Source organism: Canis lupus, chromosome 34, assembly GCF_048164855.1.
Source record: "Canis lupus baileyi chromosome 34, mCanLup2.hap1, whole genome shotgun sequence".
NCBI lineage: Eukaryota > Metazoa > Chordata > Mammalia > Carnivora > Canidae > Canis > Canis lupus.
In genome coordinates, this window is record NC_132871.1 from 9629874 (window position 1) to 9652281 (window position 22408).

Consider the following 22408-nt stretch of genomic DNA (forward strand, 5'->3'; position numbering starts at 1 on the left):
ATGTTTCTAAAAACTAAACCAGTTTCTGAAATACTAAAGAAAGACCAATTTCCTAAAATGTTCTTATCAAAACAGGCATATTAACTTGGTTTTTTAAATTTACTTTTATTCTTATTTCTTTTTTTACATAGGCTCCACGCCCAGCATGAAGCCCAACATAAGGCTTGAACTCATGAGCCTAAGATCAAGACCTGAGCTAAGGGGATCCCTGGGTGACTCAGCAGTTTAGCGCCAGCCTTCAGCCCAGGGAATGATCCTGGAGTCCCGGGATCCGGATTGAGTTCTGCATCAGGCTCCCTGCATGGAGCCTGCTTCTCCCTCTGCCTGTGTCTCTGCCTCTCTCATGAATAAATAAATAAAATCTTAAAAAAAAAAAAAAAAACGACCTGAGCTAAGATCAAGAGTTGGACACTTAACCGACTGAGCCAGCCAGGTGCTCCAGGTTTATCAACTTCCAATAAGACATATAAAACCTGATTAGACGAAGTTTCTTTTCTTAATACAATAAATAAAATATATAACATACATATTTATATGTTTTGGGTTAAGCACACCAGTAATATATAAGAAAGAATTCAGAGCCCATCTGTTATTATTAGAAAAACAAACTTTTTTCAAAGACTTTATTTTTAAGTAACGTTAAGACACAAAGTGGGGCTCAAACTCCCAACCCTAAGATTAAGTCACATACTCTACCGACTGAGCCAGCCAGGCACATCCCTCCCCTACAAAAAAACAATTTTTAAATTCCTAACAACTTATAATTTCCATCTCCTACTGCCACCTAGATTCTATTACTCCTATAACTATAGCAAGTGTTATTAATGAAAACAACCAGCATAGGCACACATAGATCAGGAAATGGGGGGGGGGTGTCACATATTATGTTTAGTACAATAAGTCTGTAGCAGGGGACACCTGGGTGGCTCAACAGGTGAGCATCTGCCTTTGGCTCAGGGCATGATCCTGGAGTCCTGGGTTTCGAGTCCCACGTCCGGCTTCCTGCCTGGAGCCTGCTTCTCCCTTTGCCTGTGTCTCTGCTTCTCTCTCTGTGCCTCTTATGAATAAATAAATAAAATCTTAAAAAAAAAATAAAATAAAATTTGTAGTGGAATTCAATCTATGAATTTCTAAATACAATAAATATGCAGGCCTTGATAAAAATCTTGGTTTGAAAAGAGTATCCACAAAACACATCTTGGGTATAACTGAAATAATCTGATTGTAAAATGAATATTGTATATCATTAAGAAATTACTGCTGATTTTCTTAGACATGATAATAGTATTTGGCTATGAAGAAAAACACCTTTATTCCTACATGTATGTATAAATATTTAGAGGTTGAGTGCCATGATGTCTGCAAATTAATTTTAAATGGCCCAGAAAACCTATACACAGCAAAAAGTCAATGGTTGAATATATTAGACAGATATATAGGTGATTACTATCATTCTTTTAAAGTTTCTGTATGCGGGCAGCCCGGGTGGCTCAGAGGTTTGGTGCTGCCTTCGGCCCAGGGTATGATCCTGAAGACCTGGGATCGAGTCCCATGTCGGGCTCCCTGCATGGAGCCTGCTTCTCCCTCTGCCTTGTGTCTCTGCCTCTCTCTGTGTGTCTCTCATGAATGAATAAGTAAAATCATTTTTAAAAAATAAACAAATAAATAAAAAATAAAGTTTCTGCATGCTTAAAGCTTTCAAATTAAAAGATTGGAAAAATAAGTAAGAAAGCTTCAGGGCACTTGGTACATGTAACAACTGATATTCAATAATACCGAACATGATTTTAACTTGACAGCTGAGTCACATAACTAGTGAGTCATGTTCTGCTCCTATTTATACTACCTGAGGTAGAGTAGATGGCTACAGACATTTATTACAAAAGAATAAAAGGCTAGTTTATTGTATCTATGTAATAAATACTAGTTTTCAATACTATTGTTTTAATTATCAAAATCAAAACAACAGCTTTATTAAGTCCATTTTAATAGTGTCATTTTTTTTAAGTTGGTAAATGAGTTTTTAGTTATCATCACAAGTAAATTCCATAAGCAAATTCCCATTCTCTCTCTCATAAAGTAAACTCTCAAATTAAAAAACAGCATCTAGATTGCTTTATGATTCTCTGGCAATTGATAATTTGTAAATGTACATCATTCTAAAAATACAAATCAAGAAAAGTCTCTTAGTGTTTTATATGAAAACTTGCCACTATAACTAATTAAATTCCTATAATCAAAAAACCAAAATAATATTACTATTTTTAAAAAACAACAACATTCAATCTAGGTAACTCTACCTATGGTTAAGATCAGGTTGTTTCAACTGCTATAAAACCTCATTTGAAAAACCTAAAAATATTTCCTTTAAAAATCAGAGACATCACAAATTCTGAGAATTAGAGCTCTAAATTCATTTCCACACTATTCAATTATGCTGAGTATTCCACAGACGAGAAAAGGGTGACAGGGGTCCTTGAGTTAAAGTGACCCCTGGTGGTATGTGATCAGAACTAATCTGAGAGGGAATAGTTCTACCAAGTAATTTTATTGGTGGGTTAATAATACACATGCAGGGAATTTAAGGAACACTCAAAATTTGCTTACCCAAACTAGAGGTAATGAAATAATTTATTTACTTCCTACTATGATAAATCTACCTTTACTAGAATCTCTCATGTCATTAGACTTGTACCCAAGTATACTTTATACTTAGTAAATAGTCTGAAAAGAGGTGAGAAATTCATTATGGAAAATAAGGAAATATCATTTATCTTTGTTTTATCTGAGCAAAGAAGAAATAAATAGCCACACTGACCTCAGAGTACAAGTATAAATTTGCCAAGTCAAATTGCTGGCAATTTCTTCCCTTTAATGATGCTACAAATAGGAATTTTCTTGAACATATAAACTGAAAAACAAAAGCCACCACTCTGATTCATCTTAATTACTGAGAATTCCCTATACTAACTTAAAAAGCAACAGATTTCTCAATCCAAAGATTTTCTCCAAAAGATAGTATCTATAAGAAACCCATCAAAAAAAAAAAAAAAAGAAACCCATCAAAAGATTTCTGCAAAATTTGTTTTTATGGAACTAAGTCATATCTCTTTCTTATCACAGGAAAATCAGAACTTGCAATGCAGACTGATACATTATTTGTGAAGGTATCTTAGTTTACTAGTTATTGGCAAATCAATATTAAAATATCTCAAATGTCAGCATTTCTACTATTCCAATTTCATAGAGATAAAATATAAAATATAAGCACTGAATGGTAGTCCTATATTTCTGGTACTTTGGTTAACATATGAATCCTCTTTGAATTGAAAAGGCTTTTTTATTCAAGAAGTAAATCAATCATTCTGTGTAGACTCTAGAACAGCCCAAATTCCTGAGCCTTGAGTTTATTTTGAAGACAGTCTAGCAATCTCATACTATATCAGAAGCCAAAGCTCCAATACCAAACTGCTTGTACCTAGTCATACAAAAATTTAAACACCTAAAATTTATCATGATATATACCATCTGAGGTGATTACTGTAAGAAACCATGTCTATTTAACTTACACAATATCCAATGGATTTGTTGGATATAAAGTTAAGAGCACACTATCTCACATACAAATACATACAAAAAATAAATTGATAAATAAGTTCAAAAAAGGTATGTGAAGAGAATTCTGCTAACTGCAATTTCTAGACAGAAAAATTTAAAATGTAGACAAGTAACTGGTTCTTCCTCACAGCTGATACCACAGATGAAATCAGACAGTATTTAAGGCTATTGGTATAACTGATTAGCCCTACTGGAAGCGACACACTTGCTTCCAGCTAGGAGTCTACATTATAGACAAGAGAATTCTCTCTTGGTTTTAAAGAATGAAACAATACATATTATAGAGTAGATATTTCCTTCCGTTTATATTAAGAGAAGAGCCAAAAGTTAATGCCAAACAGTCTCTGGTTCATCATTCTCATTTTTCATTTTATAAAGGTGTAATGACTTTTGCTGAGTAGCTCCTAGTTGAGACCATGTCTTGTAACTGTCCTCAAGTTTAATATACTCTGCTGGGTCCCAGAGTACAGAATCCAATTAATCAAACATTTGGCTAGGTTATTTTCTCTGCTTCAGAGGGAGAAAAGAGCGCACACGCGCGCACACACACACACACACACACACACAACACACTCATTTAAAATAATGATTCTATTTCCATATGTAACAAATTGTTTCCAAGAATTACCATTGAATACAAAGAAGTTTTAATTATTTGATAATATAAGTGCTAAACCTAACTTCTCTTAATTTATTTCAACCCTTCCAGGGTATATCAAGCTTAAGACAGAACAATTCAGAAGAAACAGGAACTTTGTTTTTCTTTCCAAATTAAGGTCTAACCTCTAAAATAAAAAACTCTTGTTATCAATTTAAAATTGCTTAAAATAAAAGTGATAGTAGATATAATGGGCCACCCCTTGTCAAAAGGTAGGTAGAAAAAAGATGCCTGTTAATCTATAATTCTAAAACCCTCATTTTAATACTGAGACAGTTTTCAGAGGAATGCACACTGCTCTGTACCACACTTACAGTGTTTTCTGTTAATGAAAAAATGGCCCTCCCTCAATACCATAGGGCAACTCGTAAATTTTACTGGGAAGCGGAAGGGGAGACCCCAGCCTTCAAAAATTGCTTTTGCGCTTATTTTCAGACTTTTTTCCTTATAACTTTATAAAAATCTCACTGCCTTCTTTAAACGAACAATAAGAGAATAATAAAATACACCTGAAACTGCTATTCTGGTTAAAAAACACTATTTCCCCTCTCCTTAGAGGTTACTGCAGGAAATCTATTTTCTCAGAAAGTCTTAAAAATCACTTACTTACCCATCTACTAAGTTGGAAATTATACTGGACTGCCATTTATAAGATAGAACCACATTAATCTTCCACTAAATCTTCCTTTCTAGCCTCTCACCAGGCTGTGAAGTATTGAAAGAGGACAATCCTCACATGGACAAAGATTAGATGATAGACCTTAGTAGATAGAATCCTTCTGCTGTCAGTATAAAGTTGCTTAATTTATTTCCTTCAGTAGGAATAGTGATGAAAATATACAAAGAGCCCACTTTGCTACTTGTAAACAAGCATGTAAACAAGACTTGTAAACAAGCATCCAAAATACAGTTTCCCATTTCAAAGGCAACCTGATTCTGAAAATATCACAAAAATGGAAGTGCTCTGAAATGACAGTGAGAAATTACAAGCAGCCAACTCATTATTCAATCAAGAATTTGGCACAATCATAAACCACGTACCATCTATTTTAATGGATCTTAATTCTCCTGCTATCAGCTGAAATTCCAAATTGCAAATTGAACAACTAGTGCCAAAATCTGATCATTTTCTCAATTTCTCTGCCTGAGAATACTGTTGCAAAGCAGGGCAGCACACACAGTTCTATTCTTGACCTATGAGTTTTGTACATTCTGTAAACTAATATGTAAATGTCCCTAAACCATAATACAAGCATTTATCCATTTCCAGGGAAGGTAAGCGTTAATGCTTATGTATCTGTGCCAAAGTAACATATGTATGTTCCCCAAAGAGAGTATTTCCAAATTACGGTACCTAATCTAATTGTTTCATTCATACAAACAATACATGAGAATAAAATATTATCTGTCTAGGATTTTTAATCAGTTTCAAGCAAGGCAAGCTTCCTAGTTGCATGGTATGTATATCTTTTAAAATTGTCTATTACTTTAATAACCAAGTTATTAAAACTACAGATTAGAAAGGAGCTTTCTTTTGATGTCTTTAACCACAGGGTGATACTTTCTATCAACCATCACCTATGTTTATGCCAAACCATATATCCAATACAGTTCTGTATCAATTTAGATTATGGTCACTGGTGAATATCCAAAGAATTTTTTAAAACGAATAAAGGGGCAATTTTTACTGACTTATGCAAAGATGAAGGAAAATTTCACCCCCTGCTTTTCATTAGCACAAGTAATTTTTCTCTGTTATTTTCTACCAGGGGCATATTAAATTGTACCCAAAACCACATCAGATTATAGAAACTATGTTTAAATCCAACATTTCAATAAAATTATAAATTTAGGATTTTAATACATTTGTACATCATTTGTCATTAATTAAACCTAAGATATATTTACATATTTGCAATATGGAAAAGCAGGAAAGCACAAAATAGGTCTACCTCTACTTCAAAGATCATGTTATAACAACACTTTTTAGCAAGTCTAATGAAATCTGTGTTCTAGAGTGGAGATCTTGTGAAGGGGCAGATTTGGCCAACATAGGTTGAATGCAACCTCAATGAGATCTTTCGTTGGAAATACATATAAATCAGATAGTTTTATAAATTCCGTAATTATTTTTTTAAAAAAATCTAATTTGGCATTCCTGCTTATTTTGCCATAAAAAAAACAAGACAACAATGGTCAATTAAAAAGATGTCACTCAAAACTTGAACAAGAGAGATAATGTGAACTTATTTTTTATTATAAGCTTTCTTGGGAGGCAAATAATCAAGCTTGAAAATCAAGAAAGCAAATAAAAGTAACACAAAGAATAAATTATAATACAAAGTGAAAAGACACCAAAAAAAAATGATTGAAATTAATATGAAAATATAACTATGGAAAATGGTTTGTTCTGATTTTTAATTGGTGAACTTAGTTACTTTCTAAACAAAACAAAATAAAAACAAAGAACATAAAAATCTAGCTTTCTATTCTTCTGGGTTTTAATTAATTCACAGGTAAAACCATAACGCTTTGCAAGTAGTTCCTTTATTCTTTAACAACTGAGCTATCTTAAATTTGAAATTATTTTCCTTTGCCTCTAAGTGTGGAAAGTTTTAGTAACAAGTATCAAAACACACTTGAACTTCACTGCTCAGTACTTAGCTATTATGTTAGAATAACAAATATTTACTCCTAAAGCTTATCTCCACTCTCCCTTTATTCAATAATCCTTTTAAATATTATAATCATTTAATATTACATTAATTATACATAATATACTAATATTTAGTAATATATATGTTTATATATTTACTATTAAAAATTTTAAATATTACACCATCTCATTTTAGCAAATATAGCAGAACACTAACTATATATTCTAGCTCCTTAACCATAACATAATATTCCCAAATTCTAGGAATTAGGAGCTCTTCTTGTAAAAATTTCAACTATTAACATTTGCTTTTGCTTTAACACCACCAAAGTAACCTACCACAAGTTCAAGAATGTTCAGTCCAGAACTATACTTCTTTATTTAAACTCTTCCCTAACCCAGCAGTAAGACAGTCAAGATTAAGGGGCCTATGGCTAAAAGTACTGACAAAGGAAGCAATACAACTGATAAGTAACGGAAGCTATCTGGAAATTACAAAAATCGTCTTTGTCAACACCGAGATTAGGTGACCATATAGCTGAACTTCCTGCAGATGGAAAACTGACAGAAAAAAAATGAATGTCTCAGAAGCAAAACTAAGTGTATGAAATCAAGAACACTGGAAATGGTAAATATGTGAGTAAATGTAAAATATTTCTGCTTATTTTAAGTTTCTTTAAGACATTTATAGTGGTTGTCTTGGGATGGTGGGAAGATAAGACTCTTGACCACTTTCCATTTCAATACCTTAAAAAGTCCACAATGAATACGGAGTATTTGATGGATACCATTCCTTTCGCCTCATCAGATCCTCCCTTCACTCTGTTCATGATACCTGGATGCTGACCTATATGGGTCACATCAGAAAGTTCCCTTGCCCTCAAGATTCTAGTTGCATATAGCTGATGAAGTACAAAAGAACTCTAGGAGTTTGGAGAAAGCAAGAAGAAATAGGCTAGAGTGTATTCCCTTGATATCCTTCCTGCTGGGAAATATTGAAATAAAAAATTTTTAAAAAACAAATGTAGTTCAAACAATGAACCAAATTCCTAAAGAAATGGAAGAATTTCTACACTGATAAACAGAACATAGAAATAAAATTATGTGGCATTATCTGGTCTTTTAAAAATTCTTGATATCTTTTTTTTTTTTTAAGAAGGGAAGAGAAAATGGGAATTCCTCTTAACTTAGAGATAAATATATTATGTTATATTATGCTGTATTATGTTATTTAATTTAAGCTATAGCTTAGGTAATATTATAAAACAAAGTAGGGCCTGGTAGTAACACATTCTAAGAATTGATAGAGTCTGATTACCTATACTTAACTTCTATATTTTTTGGATCCCTGACATTCAGCCATTTATTTTAATTTCAATAAATGTCTTAGTTTAAGGAAAATTATATATTACTTCAAATTAATCACAAAATATCTTACCTAAAAATAATTTAACAAACATAACATTCATTAAAGGCGGAGTCATTCAAAGCCATCAACCCAAGTACATATCTTACCTTGGCTTAAAATCACACAGCACTCTTTAAACCAAGAAATAACGAAATAGCAACTGCACTTACAGGGATGATTTTACATTACCTTTTCATATAGAACTGGTTAAAAACCACATATATAACACAACTAAATATGAAGATTATATGTGACATATCAAAATCAATTACGCAGTAGAATTTTAAAAATAGAAATATCGATGGGTGGGTTTTTGTTGTTTTGATTTTTTTTTTACCTGTTTTGCAATTTCTCTTAAACAGGCTACTCCTTGTTCAAAATTAGGGAAAGCTACTGAGCCATACTTTTGGTATTCAGGGATTGGTCTGATTTTTATTGTAGCTTCTGTTATCACACCAAGAGTTCCTGAAAAAGAAGGGGGAATAATCCAATATATCACATGCCAATTTTCTAAATCATATTTAAATCTATTTTATCTATTTATTCTATTAATTTATTCTATTCATATTTAAATCTATTTAATCTATTCTATGTGGGGAATAATGGCTACTCAAGTCTTTTTAGAAAAACAACTAAACAAATTTTGTACTTTCTAAAAATTTTTTGGAATACATTATTCTTATGTTATGTATAAATACTTTAAAACATTTTTAAGGTAACCTTCCTCCAAGAAGGTTACTTTTAAATCATTTTAAAAGTATTATAACATATTAAACGAAAAAAATGTGAAAAACAACAAGTTTGTATATCTCATACATTCAGACAAAAGTATATTCTGGTATTTGTGCCTACTTTTACTGTGAGAAAAACAGGTGGGGCAAAAAGAAACTTCTATGAGAATTTAAAATGACAGAAAAAAAATAGAGGGACTGTTATTACCTTGCCTCTTTCCTAAGAATTCATAAAATGACAATGGCAATACTGAGATGCCCTTGTAAGACACAAAACCCTCTAGATGTTAGAGACAAAATAGTTACCATAAATATCTAGCACAAGAGAACCACCAATGAAACAAATGCTCTTTCCTTGATTATGCAGAGGAGGGACAAATCAAAGAGTTGAAAAAAGCAAGTTATATAAACTATATTCTATGAGATCTAAATAACTATGCTAAAATATTTGAAGAGACATGGTTAAAAATGATTATATTCATGAAGCCAAGCTTTTCAAATCAGTGATTTCTGAAGTACAAATGGTAGAAATTATTAATACTATTGGTAAATTTTCTGAGAATCATGAATAAAAAATAAAGGAAATCTTTGAATTGCAGAACTTAAATAATACTAGAACACTAGAAATAAATAAAAAGTATCACAAAAATCAATGCTTCCAGTATATTTATAATACACCCAAAATGTCAATATAAAATATAAGACTGAAAACTAAGAAGTCACAAAAAGTAAATTATATTAGATCACAATATATTATCACACATACAAATGATTGTCTATTGAGATATCAAATATGACCCTATTATAATTTGTAAAATCACAAAAACTCTAAGTCTGGCTTGATTACTATTTAAATAAAAAGTAAATATATCTTGTGAATTTTAAAAGGAAACAAAAAGGACTAAGCTTTATCTTTTATTTTAGCATCTTTACTGAGATATAATTCATAAACCATAAAATTCATCCATTTAAAGTGTAAAACTCAATAGTTTTTAGTATATCCACATATATATGCAATTATCATTAAAAATCTAAGATTAGAGGGCACCTGGGTGGTTAGTTAAACATCCAATTCTTGATTTCAGCTCAGGTCACAATCTCAGGGTCGTGGGATAAAGCCCCACATCAGGCACTGTTCTCAGTGCAAAGTCTGTCTGTCTCCCTCTGCTCCTTCCCCATCCCCTCCCAAATAAACAAAATCTTTTTTTAAAAAAATCTAAGTCTAGAACACTTTTATCACCTCCAAAAAAGAAACTGCACCCATAAAACAGCATTCCCCATTTCCCCACCACACATACACTTCAGCCCTAGACAACCACTAATCTATTAATAGTTCTATAAATTTGCCTATTCTGGAAATGTCATATAAATGGAATTTTATAATACGTGGTCTTTTGTGACTGGCTTCTTTCACTTAGATAATGTTTTCAAGGTTTATCCCTGTTATGGCATGTATTAGTACATCATTCCTTTTTAATTGTGGACTATTTTGTGTATAACTTATTTTGTTTATCCATTCGTTAGGTGATGGACATTTGGATTTCCCCATTTGCTTAAAACTAGATTACCAGTTTAATATAAAACGATACTACTCAGGCAGAGCCATGATGGAAAAAAAAAAAAAAAAAAGATGCATAAGAGCAAAGTACGAAGGAAGGGGCTCAGAGTTTCCAAGCCCTTTCCAAATGCACCACCCTCCCAAGAACCTCCATGCGTTCACCACTCTGGAAGCTCTCTGAAATCTGCATTTTAGTGATTTTCATGGAGGCTTCACTACACAGGCATGATTGATTACACCACTAATTTAAGGTCTAGTTCCTCTCCTCTCCCTAGAGCTGAAAGTTCCAAAGGTTTCCACCTTTTGGCTACTGTATATGAATAATGCTACTGCGAATATACATACAAATTTACATACATATTTTTGTGTGGATGTGTATTTTCCTTTCTCTGGAATATATACATGAAGATTTTTTTAATTTTAGAAAAACCTTTGATCCTATTCTACATAACCCTGCCTTCAGCTACCTTTTCCTAAAGCAACATTCCAGGCAAGTACTACCCAGAGGTTGGGGGGAGAATGGGGAGGAGGTTAGTTCACTTCTTTTACCTATCCTTAGCTGGTGGGACAGAGCTCTACTTGAAGTGACTCACTAATACTGAAGTCCCAACTGCTCTTAGCCTGGCCTGTAAAGAGAGGGTATCTTGTCAGGAGAAGGAAACCAAGATCTGTTTTCTTTCTCCCTTTTCCCTAGCACTAAGCTACTGGAGTAGGGCTATCCTCAGAGAAAAGCATGCCACTGCTCCCCTCCGAAGCCATAGCTCAGAGACACAGAGGCTCAGAAACTTATTCTCAAGGGGCTGAGGAGGGAGGAGGAAAGGGAACACAAGTCAAAAAACAGCTCCTCATATCTTTCCAAAAAAAAATTACTTTGTTTGCAACAAACAGAGCATGGAGCCTAAGAACACTCTCAAGACAGTGGAGGATGTGGTAAAAGGCAACTGGGAGGACACAGGTAAATTTATTGGAGACAAAGACAACATGGTAGGCCTGCTAGTTTCCCTGTATGGAAATAGTGCAGAGGACTTCAACTATGCTCAGAAAAGAATCTCAAACACTAACCTCAGGAACTATCCCTTCTAAAAGATATACTTTAAAATGGGTGAATTTTATGGTATGTGAATTAGATTTCAATAAAGCTATTAAAAAATATTGTAAGTTAACGAATTCTCCAAATGAATTACAAATGAACCTTCCGAGTTATTTTCTTTAAGGAGCTAACAGTTATACATTTTACTAATAGGAACAAAATTTTTAAAGGTATCTTAGACTATAAAGAGTCTAAAAGAACTTCTAAACCTTTTTCAGAGAAAGGCAAAAGGTTGACAGGTAAATTATAATGTCTTCTCATCCACCAGAACAGAATTATCTATCACACTTGTTCTTTCCTATAAATACAAGTTGTATCACTTTAATTTTTTAAGTCGCTAATATTCCTGCCACTATACTGACACCATCACTAAACTTACTTGTAATTCTTTTTTTATTATTATTTTTTTATTTCCTTATTCTTGAGAGACACAGAGAAAGGCAGAGACATAAGTGGAGGGAGAAGCAGGCTCCCTGTAGGGAGCCCTATGGGAGACTTGAGGCCAGGAACCCAGGATCACATCCCAAACCAAAGGTAGATGTTCAACCACTGAGCCACCCAGGTGCCCCTTATTTGTAATTCTTTCGACTCTTTTCAACATTTTTAGAAGCTCTCAGTAACCCTGGAATTTAAAAGTTGTTTCTTCAAATAAATTGAAAATTGACAGGCATATACTCCTAACCACAGGAATCATCTTCTCTATTTACTCTACTCTGACCACAAATTACAGAAACCTTTAATACCTGATGAAACTCAAAAGTCACCAGATCAAAATTCATTAAGGAAAAGGTCAGTATAAGCTGTGACTGCAGAGAGGAATACTTTTCTACTTAAAACTAAACTCCAAGTTCCCAGGTTTTTGTGAAATCTTTCCTTTTATGAGAAATGGAGACATTCAAAAATATTTCTTTGAATTATAGTATATAATATCATCTAACTATAACTTAAATATAATCCAGGAAAAAGATGGAAACCATTTAAATGCCAATCAATGAGGATCTGGTTAAATACATCAGTGTACATTCAGTAAGTGTCAAAAAGAATGAAGTGGCTCTAAATGTAATGATACAGAGTAAGCTTTATAAAAGTGTAAAGCAAATAATAACCTCCCACTTGTGCTTTTAAAACTGCATACATATATGCTTAAATAATAGCAATAAGTGTTTACTCTGAACAAAGGAAATGATTGGAAGACAGGGATAGAAGGCATATTTTCCTTAAACATACTTCAGTACCTTTGGAATCATGTATATTTGTCCATATTTCAATTTTGTATATGTAATTACTTATTCAAAAGTTGAGTTTTAAAAATACAAATATCTTTACATTAGCAAACTTCCTTTAAAATTCTAATTCTAGGGATCCCTGGGTGGCGCAGCGGTTTGGCGCCTGCCTTTGGCCCAGGGCGTGATCCTGGAGACCCGGGATCGAATCCCACATCGGGCTCCCGGTGCATGGAGCCTGCTTCTCCCTCTGCCTGTGTCTCTGCCTCTCTCTCTCTCTGTATCTGTCATAAATAAATAAAATATTTAAAAAAAAAATAAAAAATAAAATAAAATAAAATAAAATTCTAATTCTACATCAAAATTCTAAGGTACCAGCAAAAAGTGTCCATGTCTTAAACTTCTACCTATCTGCATTGCCTCCTATGTAGAGCAGGCACTCTAAAGTAGTAAAGCCCACCATTACGAGTGACATCAAAAATGAAAATAAAATTAGTAAAATGAGACTACACTATTGCAAGATTAATGAAATGTCCAAATTTGAAATGTCCAAAGTCTTCAACTATCCAGCTATGGGTCTATAGGGGGTCCCACTGTGAAAGCAAAATCATCCAGGTCTCAAATGCAGTTTGACAGAGGGCAGTTTCCATTCAGACTTATATTCAAATTAGCCTACCATAAATGGATGTATCTAAATTCACTTAATCAAAAGGCTGGTTTCTGTTGTGTTTTATTATATTTATTGATACTTTTGCTTTGGGCATATTATGTCAGTGGAGTGATATAAAATACTTGGATTACTTATCATTTGATTATATGTACAGTATACCACTTTATACATTTTTATATTTTGTATCTACTTCATATAAGTGTTTATAAATAACTCCATAATATGACATCATAGAGACTTATATATCATTCACTTTTCTGTTTTATCAAAACTATCTTGCAATAAATTTAAGAATTTTCTATTTTCTATTTTCCAAATATAACGTTTGCTCTCAAGAAAACTGAAAGCTTCAACTGCTATTTGATATAAAATGCAAGTATTTGCTTAAAGTAAATAAAATCTTTTGTAATTTGAAAATATACTTTCAGGTGACTTCAGGACTAAGAATGGTAGTTATTTGATGTTGAATCCTATTTTCTCTCCCAAAACATAAAAATCAACAAGAAACACAAAACCACAAATAATACTGAAACAAAACTTTCAATATTGCTAGGGGACAAAAAACACTTTGACCTTCACATTACCTGTTAAGTAGAAATAAAATGAAAGAATTCCAAAAGACCTTCTATAGCCTTCCACCTGCTGCAAGCTTGTAAAGGTAGAAAGTAAGGGGAGGCTTAAAAGATTTCATAAGAAATAACAGAGAGTATCAGAGCATCTGGAGGAAACAAAGACAAAATCAACCACAGATAGCAAAAGTGCAACAATAATGCCAAAATCCCGTACAGGGAAATCCATAGCCCTGGCTATGGGGAAGGGAAAAAACGGGAGGGAACTAGAAATGGCAGCCTTGGAGAAGCAAGGGGAGTATTTTCAGGGAAGTATCATATTCAGAGAAGTGTGGTACTTCTTGGAGACAAAGTAATGAAGGGAAAGAATGAAGTAAGAGAGAGAAATTAAAGATTCTATAGAAATAAAAGAGAAAGAAGACATGCCAGGCCTTCTCACACCAAAAATACCACCATCCACAAAACAAGTAGCACAAAAGAGGGTTGGAGTGACAGAAAAGGACATTCCCAAACTAGGAACACTTTCTAAGTAATAAACAGTAATAGAAAAAAGCAGAGCAAATCCACAAAATCTACTGCAGAAAGTCAGAAAATGTAAGTAAAAGCTTTCTGTTGATGAAAAGTCTCTCCCCTAAACCAACCACAATATTGAAAAAGATAGTAACAAACATCTCAAACTGAATTAAATATTATCAAGCAAGCATTTGGGGATATTAAAAGGAATATCTGAATCAGAAATACAAACATTAAAAATGTAGGTGGACAAAAAAAAAAAAACAAGAAGAAATGAAGTAAAAGGTGATTAACCTTAGGAAAGAAAAAGAACAGCAGCAGCAACAACAATAAAAATATATGAAAAATGAAGGTAAGTTATAAGATATCCAAAGGAGAATAGAGAATAGATCCAAATGAAGACTTAATAAAGGGCACTGAAGAAGAGCAATAAAATAACCAAGAGAATGAAAAGAAAATAAAGAAAGAAGTTGGGAAAAAAGGGTCAGGGATATAGTGGTTGAAATGCAAAACACAGTCAGACATAAGTACAACTGATGTCCCTGAAGAAGAAACATCAAAACAATAGGTGGAACCCCTAATACTTAACACTACAATCCCAAAAAAAATTTCCACAAAGATTAAAAACCCTAAATAGAAACACAGAAAGGCTCCACTGAGTACCACACAAAACAATCCTAGGACAATCAACTCTGAGCTATAAAAGTGGTAGACTTCAATAATAGAGAAAAAAATCCTCAAGACACCCAGGCAAAAAAGGGAAACAAGCTACAAAGGCAAAAGAACTAGCATTAGATTTCCTTAAAACAACATATAAAACCAGGCAACATTGGAGCAGCATTTTCAAGAAACAAGGAAAGGAAGTACTTGGATATTATAACCACTCAAGCTGCCCTGCAAGTGTCAAGGTCACACAAAAGGTAAAATTAAACAAAAGGACTGATAATAAGCATTTCACACTTATTTCAACATAGAGCAAAGGCTAAAACAAATGTGGGTCATGGGCAAAAAATAATAAAAATGTCGTTTTAACCATTTTTCAAATAAAAGAGCACATTATTTTAAGTTACTGTGAATTCCATACATAAGAAAAGAATGCAAAGCATTCCAGTGGCTTTGACTATCATAATTTTCATTATATTGATCATGTTACAGCATCTAAAATGGGAGGAAGCTAATTGAAAAAAATCATTATGAAAAATTCATAACACACAAGACAAAAACACTAAATTTAACACATTCACATGTAGAACTTAGTAGGATCAGGAAAATACATCTTTTAACGATAATGCTTTCAAGGCTGTCATCAAATGATTTAATCAGAGCCAAAAAAATTTTTTAAGCTTGAGGAAAAGTTTATGATTCACATGTAAGGCAGTGAATCATATTTAGATACTTCAAAATAACAGATAAAAATACGTATTATAAAAAGAGTATGAACTTGTTGTGATGAGTACCAGGTGATATATAGAAGTTATAAATCAATGTATCATACTCCTGAAACTAACATTATATTGTATGCTAACTGGAATTTAAATGAAAACTTTAAAAAATAAAATTCAAAAGTAAAAAATAAATAAAATAGAAAAGAATAGGATTTCACGTGAATTAACTTTCTCAATGATGCTGTCTCCTGGCCTACATTAAGATGACTCTATATCCACATACATACAGAGATGGGGATTAGAGACTATAAATACACTTGTAAAGATCACTGACACCAAAATAATAAACAGCAACAACAAATAAATTTAACATTTGTTGAGTACTTACTAATACTGCTTATCATTATCTATTTAATACTCACAAAAGTTTATGAAGATGGATTCTTTTATTATCCTCATTTTATAGCTAAGGAAACTAGCATAGAGAATTACCTAATTTACACAAAATCACAGAAATTTAAATGGTGGAACCAGGACTGAAATTCAGATCTGAAGGATTTTCTCATTATTGCTCCTAAATCAGTATGGCATTTACATGTATATTTATAATATCATTTAAATACAGTAATTTACCCTAGTATGTATGTTTAATAAATCACATTTCTTTGCTTACTTATTATGAGTTTACCTTCCTTAATTCAGACAATAATTTACTATTGAGGAAGGTAGTCTAGTCTTTTAGATACAGTTCAAACTATTCTAATAGGCATAAAAGACCAAATTATCTCTCCAGCTGCCCTGTAATCCTTACTACTCTGCCCCTAAACCTACTGCCTACTCCACCTTATAGTTAAATCTTATGTCCCAGTGACACTGAAAAACTAGCAGCTTCACAAGGCAGACATGGTTCTTCTCAATTCTAAGGCTGCCCACACGTTGTTCTCTCTGCAGAGTAACTCCCCATTTTATTCCCTCAACCCCTTATCAACAACCTTCAAGGACCACCTTAGGCATGGCCCTTCTGGAGAGGTCTTCATAAACACCTGTCGATGTGAACTCTGTCTCTATTTCTCCTGCATTTACTTCTATCATATAATTTATCATACTGTATTATGGAAGTCAATTATTACTGGTGTCCTTCCATGTGTCAGAACAGTACCTAGCAACCAAAATTTTTAAAATACTAAGTGATGGGAGAAAAAAAATGGTGTAGTTACTTAAAAAGATCATTTATATTTATAGAGTTGACTCCAACTATGTGTGCAGCAATAGTATAATTAATAATTATCAGTTTTAATACCTATTTGTTACTCAATTTGACATCTGGTGGCAAAAGGTTATACTTTTAGTTAACTTTTAGACGATGTGTTTGTATAAGAAGTTACAGAATATTTACCAAAGAGCTATATTATTTTAAGGGAACTTAACATTTTTTTCTCATGAAAAATGTAGTTCTATTTTTCCACAGAAGACTATACTGATCAGAAAAAAAAATAAGAGAGTAAACTGCTGAGATATCTTGACAAAGGTTTATCATGGATTGTCACAAAAAAATATCTAAGCTATACCTATGGCTATCAAACCAACAGTAGACCTCCAGCATGTCACTGAGACATAGTTTATTTTTTCCCTCCTGACATTACTGTCAAAAGATAGAATTTATGTCCTATCATCCTAGTTTATTGTAATTGCTCTTTACCCATGAATATAGCTAAACGTCTTTAAAATCTTTTTTAGCTTATACCACCTTTTAAATTAGTAATGCGTTCCTCCACTAATTGAAGAGACACTTGTTTTATTTCTCTGAATTTAAGGGATATCCCTCTCTACCATTCTAAAAATTGAAAAATAAGTCTATGTTCATCTTATCCATAAAATTCACCACATTAGTTTGCAAAAAAGAGATCAGTTTTCCTGATCAGCATAGCAATTAAATGTTTTTGTATAAGATAAAGAACTACATTCTAATCCATCTAGCATTAAGTAACCAAAGAATCTAAATAGAAAAAAAAGTCTAACATACGTTTTAAAATATATGTAAATCAACAGGATTTTAAATTCTACTTCTTCAAAGAATCATATAGCAATTAACAAAAGGTACAATTACAGAAAGACACTAAGACAACACTTTCTCGTCCTTTCCCCCTGATAATTTAGACAAGGTTAGAGAATAAAGTATAAAATTTTAAAGCAAACCACTTTAAATCTTAACTACTCTTCCTAAAATCATGGATTAAAAACTCTAAAACAAAAAATAAAATACCAAAAGGACTAACTTATCTTTAAAACTATAAAAAACCAAAATGTAAAAGGATTTTTAATAAGATGTTCTCATAATAAAAACTTTATGAAGTACTAAATTAAAGTAATAAAACTTTAAAAAAATTACCATTCTTTAAATATATAAAACATGTCTTTCTTTCAAAGATCTTATATTACAGTATCACAGATTTTTACAAAACGGAGTCACTACCCTGTATTTTTTCATAATAAATTTAGTTATATTTACCTTCAGATCCCATGATGAAGTGATGGATATCAGGGCCTGTTGACATACGAGGTCCTTGAGAGCTTTTTTCTATTATACCTCTAGGTGTTACCATTTTTATATGAACCACCTGTTTAATACAATACATGATGTAAATTCTACATATTACATATTTGTCAGTGAATGTTGTCTGTGTGTGTACACACAACCATCTATATTTACAAAAGATTCTACTTTAAAAAATATTGGATTAAGTGATAAATGGTGATACCCTTCAGAATTCTAATATCTTCTTGTAATTCTTAGACTAAAAATAAAGTTTAAATAACTTTAAAAGAGGAAAAAATCATTCTATGATTGTTATTGATTTAGGTATATTCATCATCTTAAAAAAATGAAAAGCACTTTTCTTTAAACCAAATTTAGTCTAGGATTATCCATGTGGCAAAGAACTAAAGCACGAAAAAGATAATCAATGATCATATTTTAAGAGGTTCATTCTTTCATTTATTTAACAATACTGATGAAGCACTATTATTCACATCAAGCACTGCTCCAGGTGCTTAGAATTCTAAGAAAAAATTTATTCTTGCCTTATTCCCAGTCTCAATTTATCTACCTTATCCACTTAGTAGAAAAGAGTGAAAAGAATGAAGCATTAATTATGATCAGGTAAAAAATGGGATGAAGAGGGACATAGTGATTGAATTAAACAGAAGAAAAGAGGTATGCGTGTGATACAGGTCTCACACCAGTGAGAAAGTAAGTATACTGGAGGGAGAGGTCACTCAAAAATAGTTCCTGAAATCCAAATCAGGAAATGGTTAGGTGAAAATCCAACACATCTTTACAATGACTTTCTGACAGATAAACAAAAATAGTCTATTATTTAAGGAAATTGTTTATTGATGTCCTCAATAAACAATTCATAAAATAAAAACTAAAAATCACGAATGAGGATATTTTAAAAGTATAATTTGCTAACAATTAAAGAAATAAAAAATTAAAAGACAAAAACATAAATAAAATGTCCAGTAAAATAAAGATTCTCATAGTGCTAGTGGGATTGTCAACTGGCACAAATGTCCATGAAGCATTTACGCTATCCAAAGACTTAAAAAATGTATAAACATCTTGAAGCAACAATTCATGCTCTAGGAACTTGCCCAAAGAAAATGATTAAAGATGTATGCTAAAGAAATTATTAAGAAGATATTTCCCCCTTTTGTTTTCTATAATTCTGAAATCAAGAATAATTTAAATAATCACTAATAGGGAATTACTTTAGTAAGACAAACTGTCAGTAAAAGAGAATTACATGCACTCTAAAAATGATGGTGTACATCTATGTTTACTTACAAGTTAAAGTATTGCTAACATAAGAGCAGATTAAACACAGCATGATCCTTTTTTACATTAAAAGCTAAATATACACATGCAAATAAGCACATTAGGATGTATGTTTATAATTTGTGATCCTCAAGGATCTCCAAATAAGGTTTAAAATAAATTACATGCTTCAGCAATACTAAATTAATTGCTAAACTATGATAGCTTTTAATAATCCAATAGCAAAAGGATTAAGTTCTCTCCTCTGAAACTGAATTTGTTATTTTATTTGCAAATAGAAAAAAATATAAAAATATCCTCAATTTTTAAAAACAAGATAATGTAAACATTTTAAGTGTTTACCATATATACTTATAATAATCCTATACAGCGAATATCATTATTCTCTATAGAAGACGAAACATGTTTAGAAAGGTGAACCAATTTGCACAAGGTCACACAACTAATCCCTGGAAAAGCTACACATGGAATAAATGATACCTAATCCCCAGCCAGAATGCCCATAGTTACATGGCTACTACACTAACTCCCAGGACACTGGCACCAGATTAGCTAAAATAAGATGGTGTGCACATAAACCATTATAGGTCATACTGCCACCTACTAGAACATTTTCAATCAGGCCTTTTAATTCTATACAGAAAAAATTTTAAAGAAAAGTAAATACAAAATTCTCCTAATGCAAAAGAGTGGCCACGATGAAATCACTTAAATAAATGCATTCAAACCTTGGTAGAGTTGAAGGCTGAGGCTTCCTAACTTATAAAATAATGTTTATATATTTTATAAGTCAGATACTATGAAGGGTCTACATCTAAGTATCAGTCACTTGAAAAGCAGCACCTATATATAATGACCACGGTTGTCTTTAAACTGTTTCTATTATACACAGTCGGCTTTACCATAATCAAAAGGGGTATACTTTTGGAAGGACTCTACCATTCAACTCTAAAAAAGGCTTTAATCACTTTATAATAATAGACCAGTTGATTATGACATAGTAACCAGAAAGAAATTTACCAGGTCCTCAATATTGCCATAGATATTCTTCTTCATGCCTGATGCCCGAGTAGATACCCATCCTCCCACAGTGCTGAATTCCAGGGAATCTGGTTCATGACCTGTACAATAACCACTTTCTTTAAGCTGAAAAACAGAAAATGTAATATTTTACTAGTATTTTATTAGTGGTACCATTTCCCAAAGCACTCAACACATTAACTCTTCACACTTTAAAATTTCCATATGTCACTGGTACTTGGGCTCATTAAAACCTCTACAGAAAAATAAATACTTTTATCATGCTCATCCAAAAAATGTTTTAAGCTTTTGCCCACTGGAAAACTTTACAAAATTGAAAAATGTAGACCAAAAGACAGTTATTTTCTACAGGTTCGCCAGCCAATCTTCCTCCTTACATCCTTTTAAAATAAAACCAACTACCCTCCCTGCTTTTTTTTTCCCACAAAGAGACAATTTAAATACTTATGGGATCAGATTATACTTAAATAACTGCCAACTTCACCTAAACACTTTCAATAAATAAAGCACTCAATCTCTCATTCTCCCTACCCTAATATAATATGCAGCAGGCCTGCAGAAAATCTAAGCAAATTGCCTGTACTTAATTCTCTCAAGGAGTCATGTGTTTTAATGTACAGCCATCTGGCTAGGTTTCCTGCATGTAATACCATCATTTATTTGTGATGCAGATCATGCATTCCTGTACATTTAATAGTCACTTGTTTCTCATTTTTCTATATTAGCTTGGCTTTGCCATCTGCACAGCACCTGAAGTTGAATGGATGCCCTTTACTGCAACACCACCAAAGCCATTCCACTGAAATCATTTTAAAGACTCAGCCATCTCATGTCAAATGGTACAGACACCACCATCTGCACACTCACTGTCTACTGCACTCAAGTCCATCGATCTGTATTGACCATTTTGATAGTCATCCAGTTAAGCAACTGCTTCTATTTTTCAAGTAAGCCAGGCAGAGATGTAGAATATGTCAGCTACGTTTGTATCTGTAAGTATGGTATAAAAGTTGTGATCCAAACTGAGAGAACCTAATAGGTTAAACATAATTTGTTAGCTTTTGAACATCAGCATTACAAATTATTTATCTTTTCTAATATTTTTGATAGGAAAACAATATTAAAAAAGACATCAATTATTAATAATAAAATTTTCACTAAATATTCAATACATTTATTTCATTTTGAGGCTATTACTCACAAATAAGTAGCTTAAATACATGAACAATTTAAAATGAAGATTATTAGATTATTTTACAGTTCTTCCCTAACTCCCAATCTATAAGACTCAAAAAGACTACTGTTTCTCAATTTTTCTGAAATTAGAGAAGAAAATAAAAAAAACATTCATAGAGCACCTTAGATGTCCTAAGCACTGAACAGGGAGTTTTCACATAATCTCATGACAAAATCTCCACATTTACCTACACCAATGCAAATTGAATCTAAA

The 22408-nt window shown here is 32.4% G+C and overlaps 1 protein-coding gene and 1 long non-coding RNA gene across 5 annotated transcripts in view; one reads left to right on the plus strand and one right to left on the minus strand.

Moving 5' to 3' along the window:
• The window catches only part of LOC140624413 (uncharacterized), an 84068-nt gene extending 82964 nt beyond the window's left edge, over positions 1-1104 (plus strand). Inside the window, exon 5 of the long non-coding RNA XR_012023895.1 lies at positions 132-1104. This is a non-coding gene — a long non-coding RNA (uncharacterized lncRNA). The remainder of the gene's footprint in view (positions 1-131) is intronic.
• Positions 1-22408, minus strand: part of AGPS (alkylglycerone phosphate synthase) — a 134284-nt gene that overhangs the window by 49497 nt on the left and 62379 nt on the right. For all 4 annotated transcript variants that reach the window (XM_072811258.1, XM_072811256.1, XM_072811257.1 and 1 more), the window contains exons 9-11: positions 20938-21063; positions 18589-18697; positions 8678-8805 (exon numbers count right to left, since the gene is read on the minus strand). In XM_072811258.1, coding sequence (XP_072667359.1) covers positions 8678-8805; positions 18589-18697; positions 20938-21063 — 363 coding nt within the window. The remainder of the gene's footprint in view (positions 1-8677; positions 8806-18588; positions 18698-20937; positions 21064-22408) is intronic.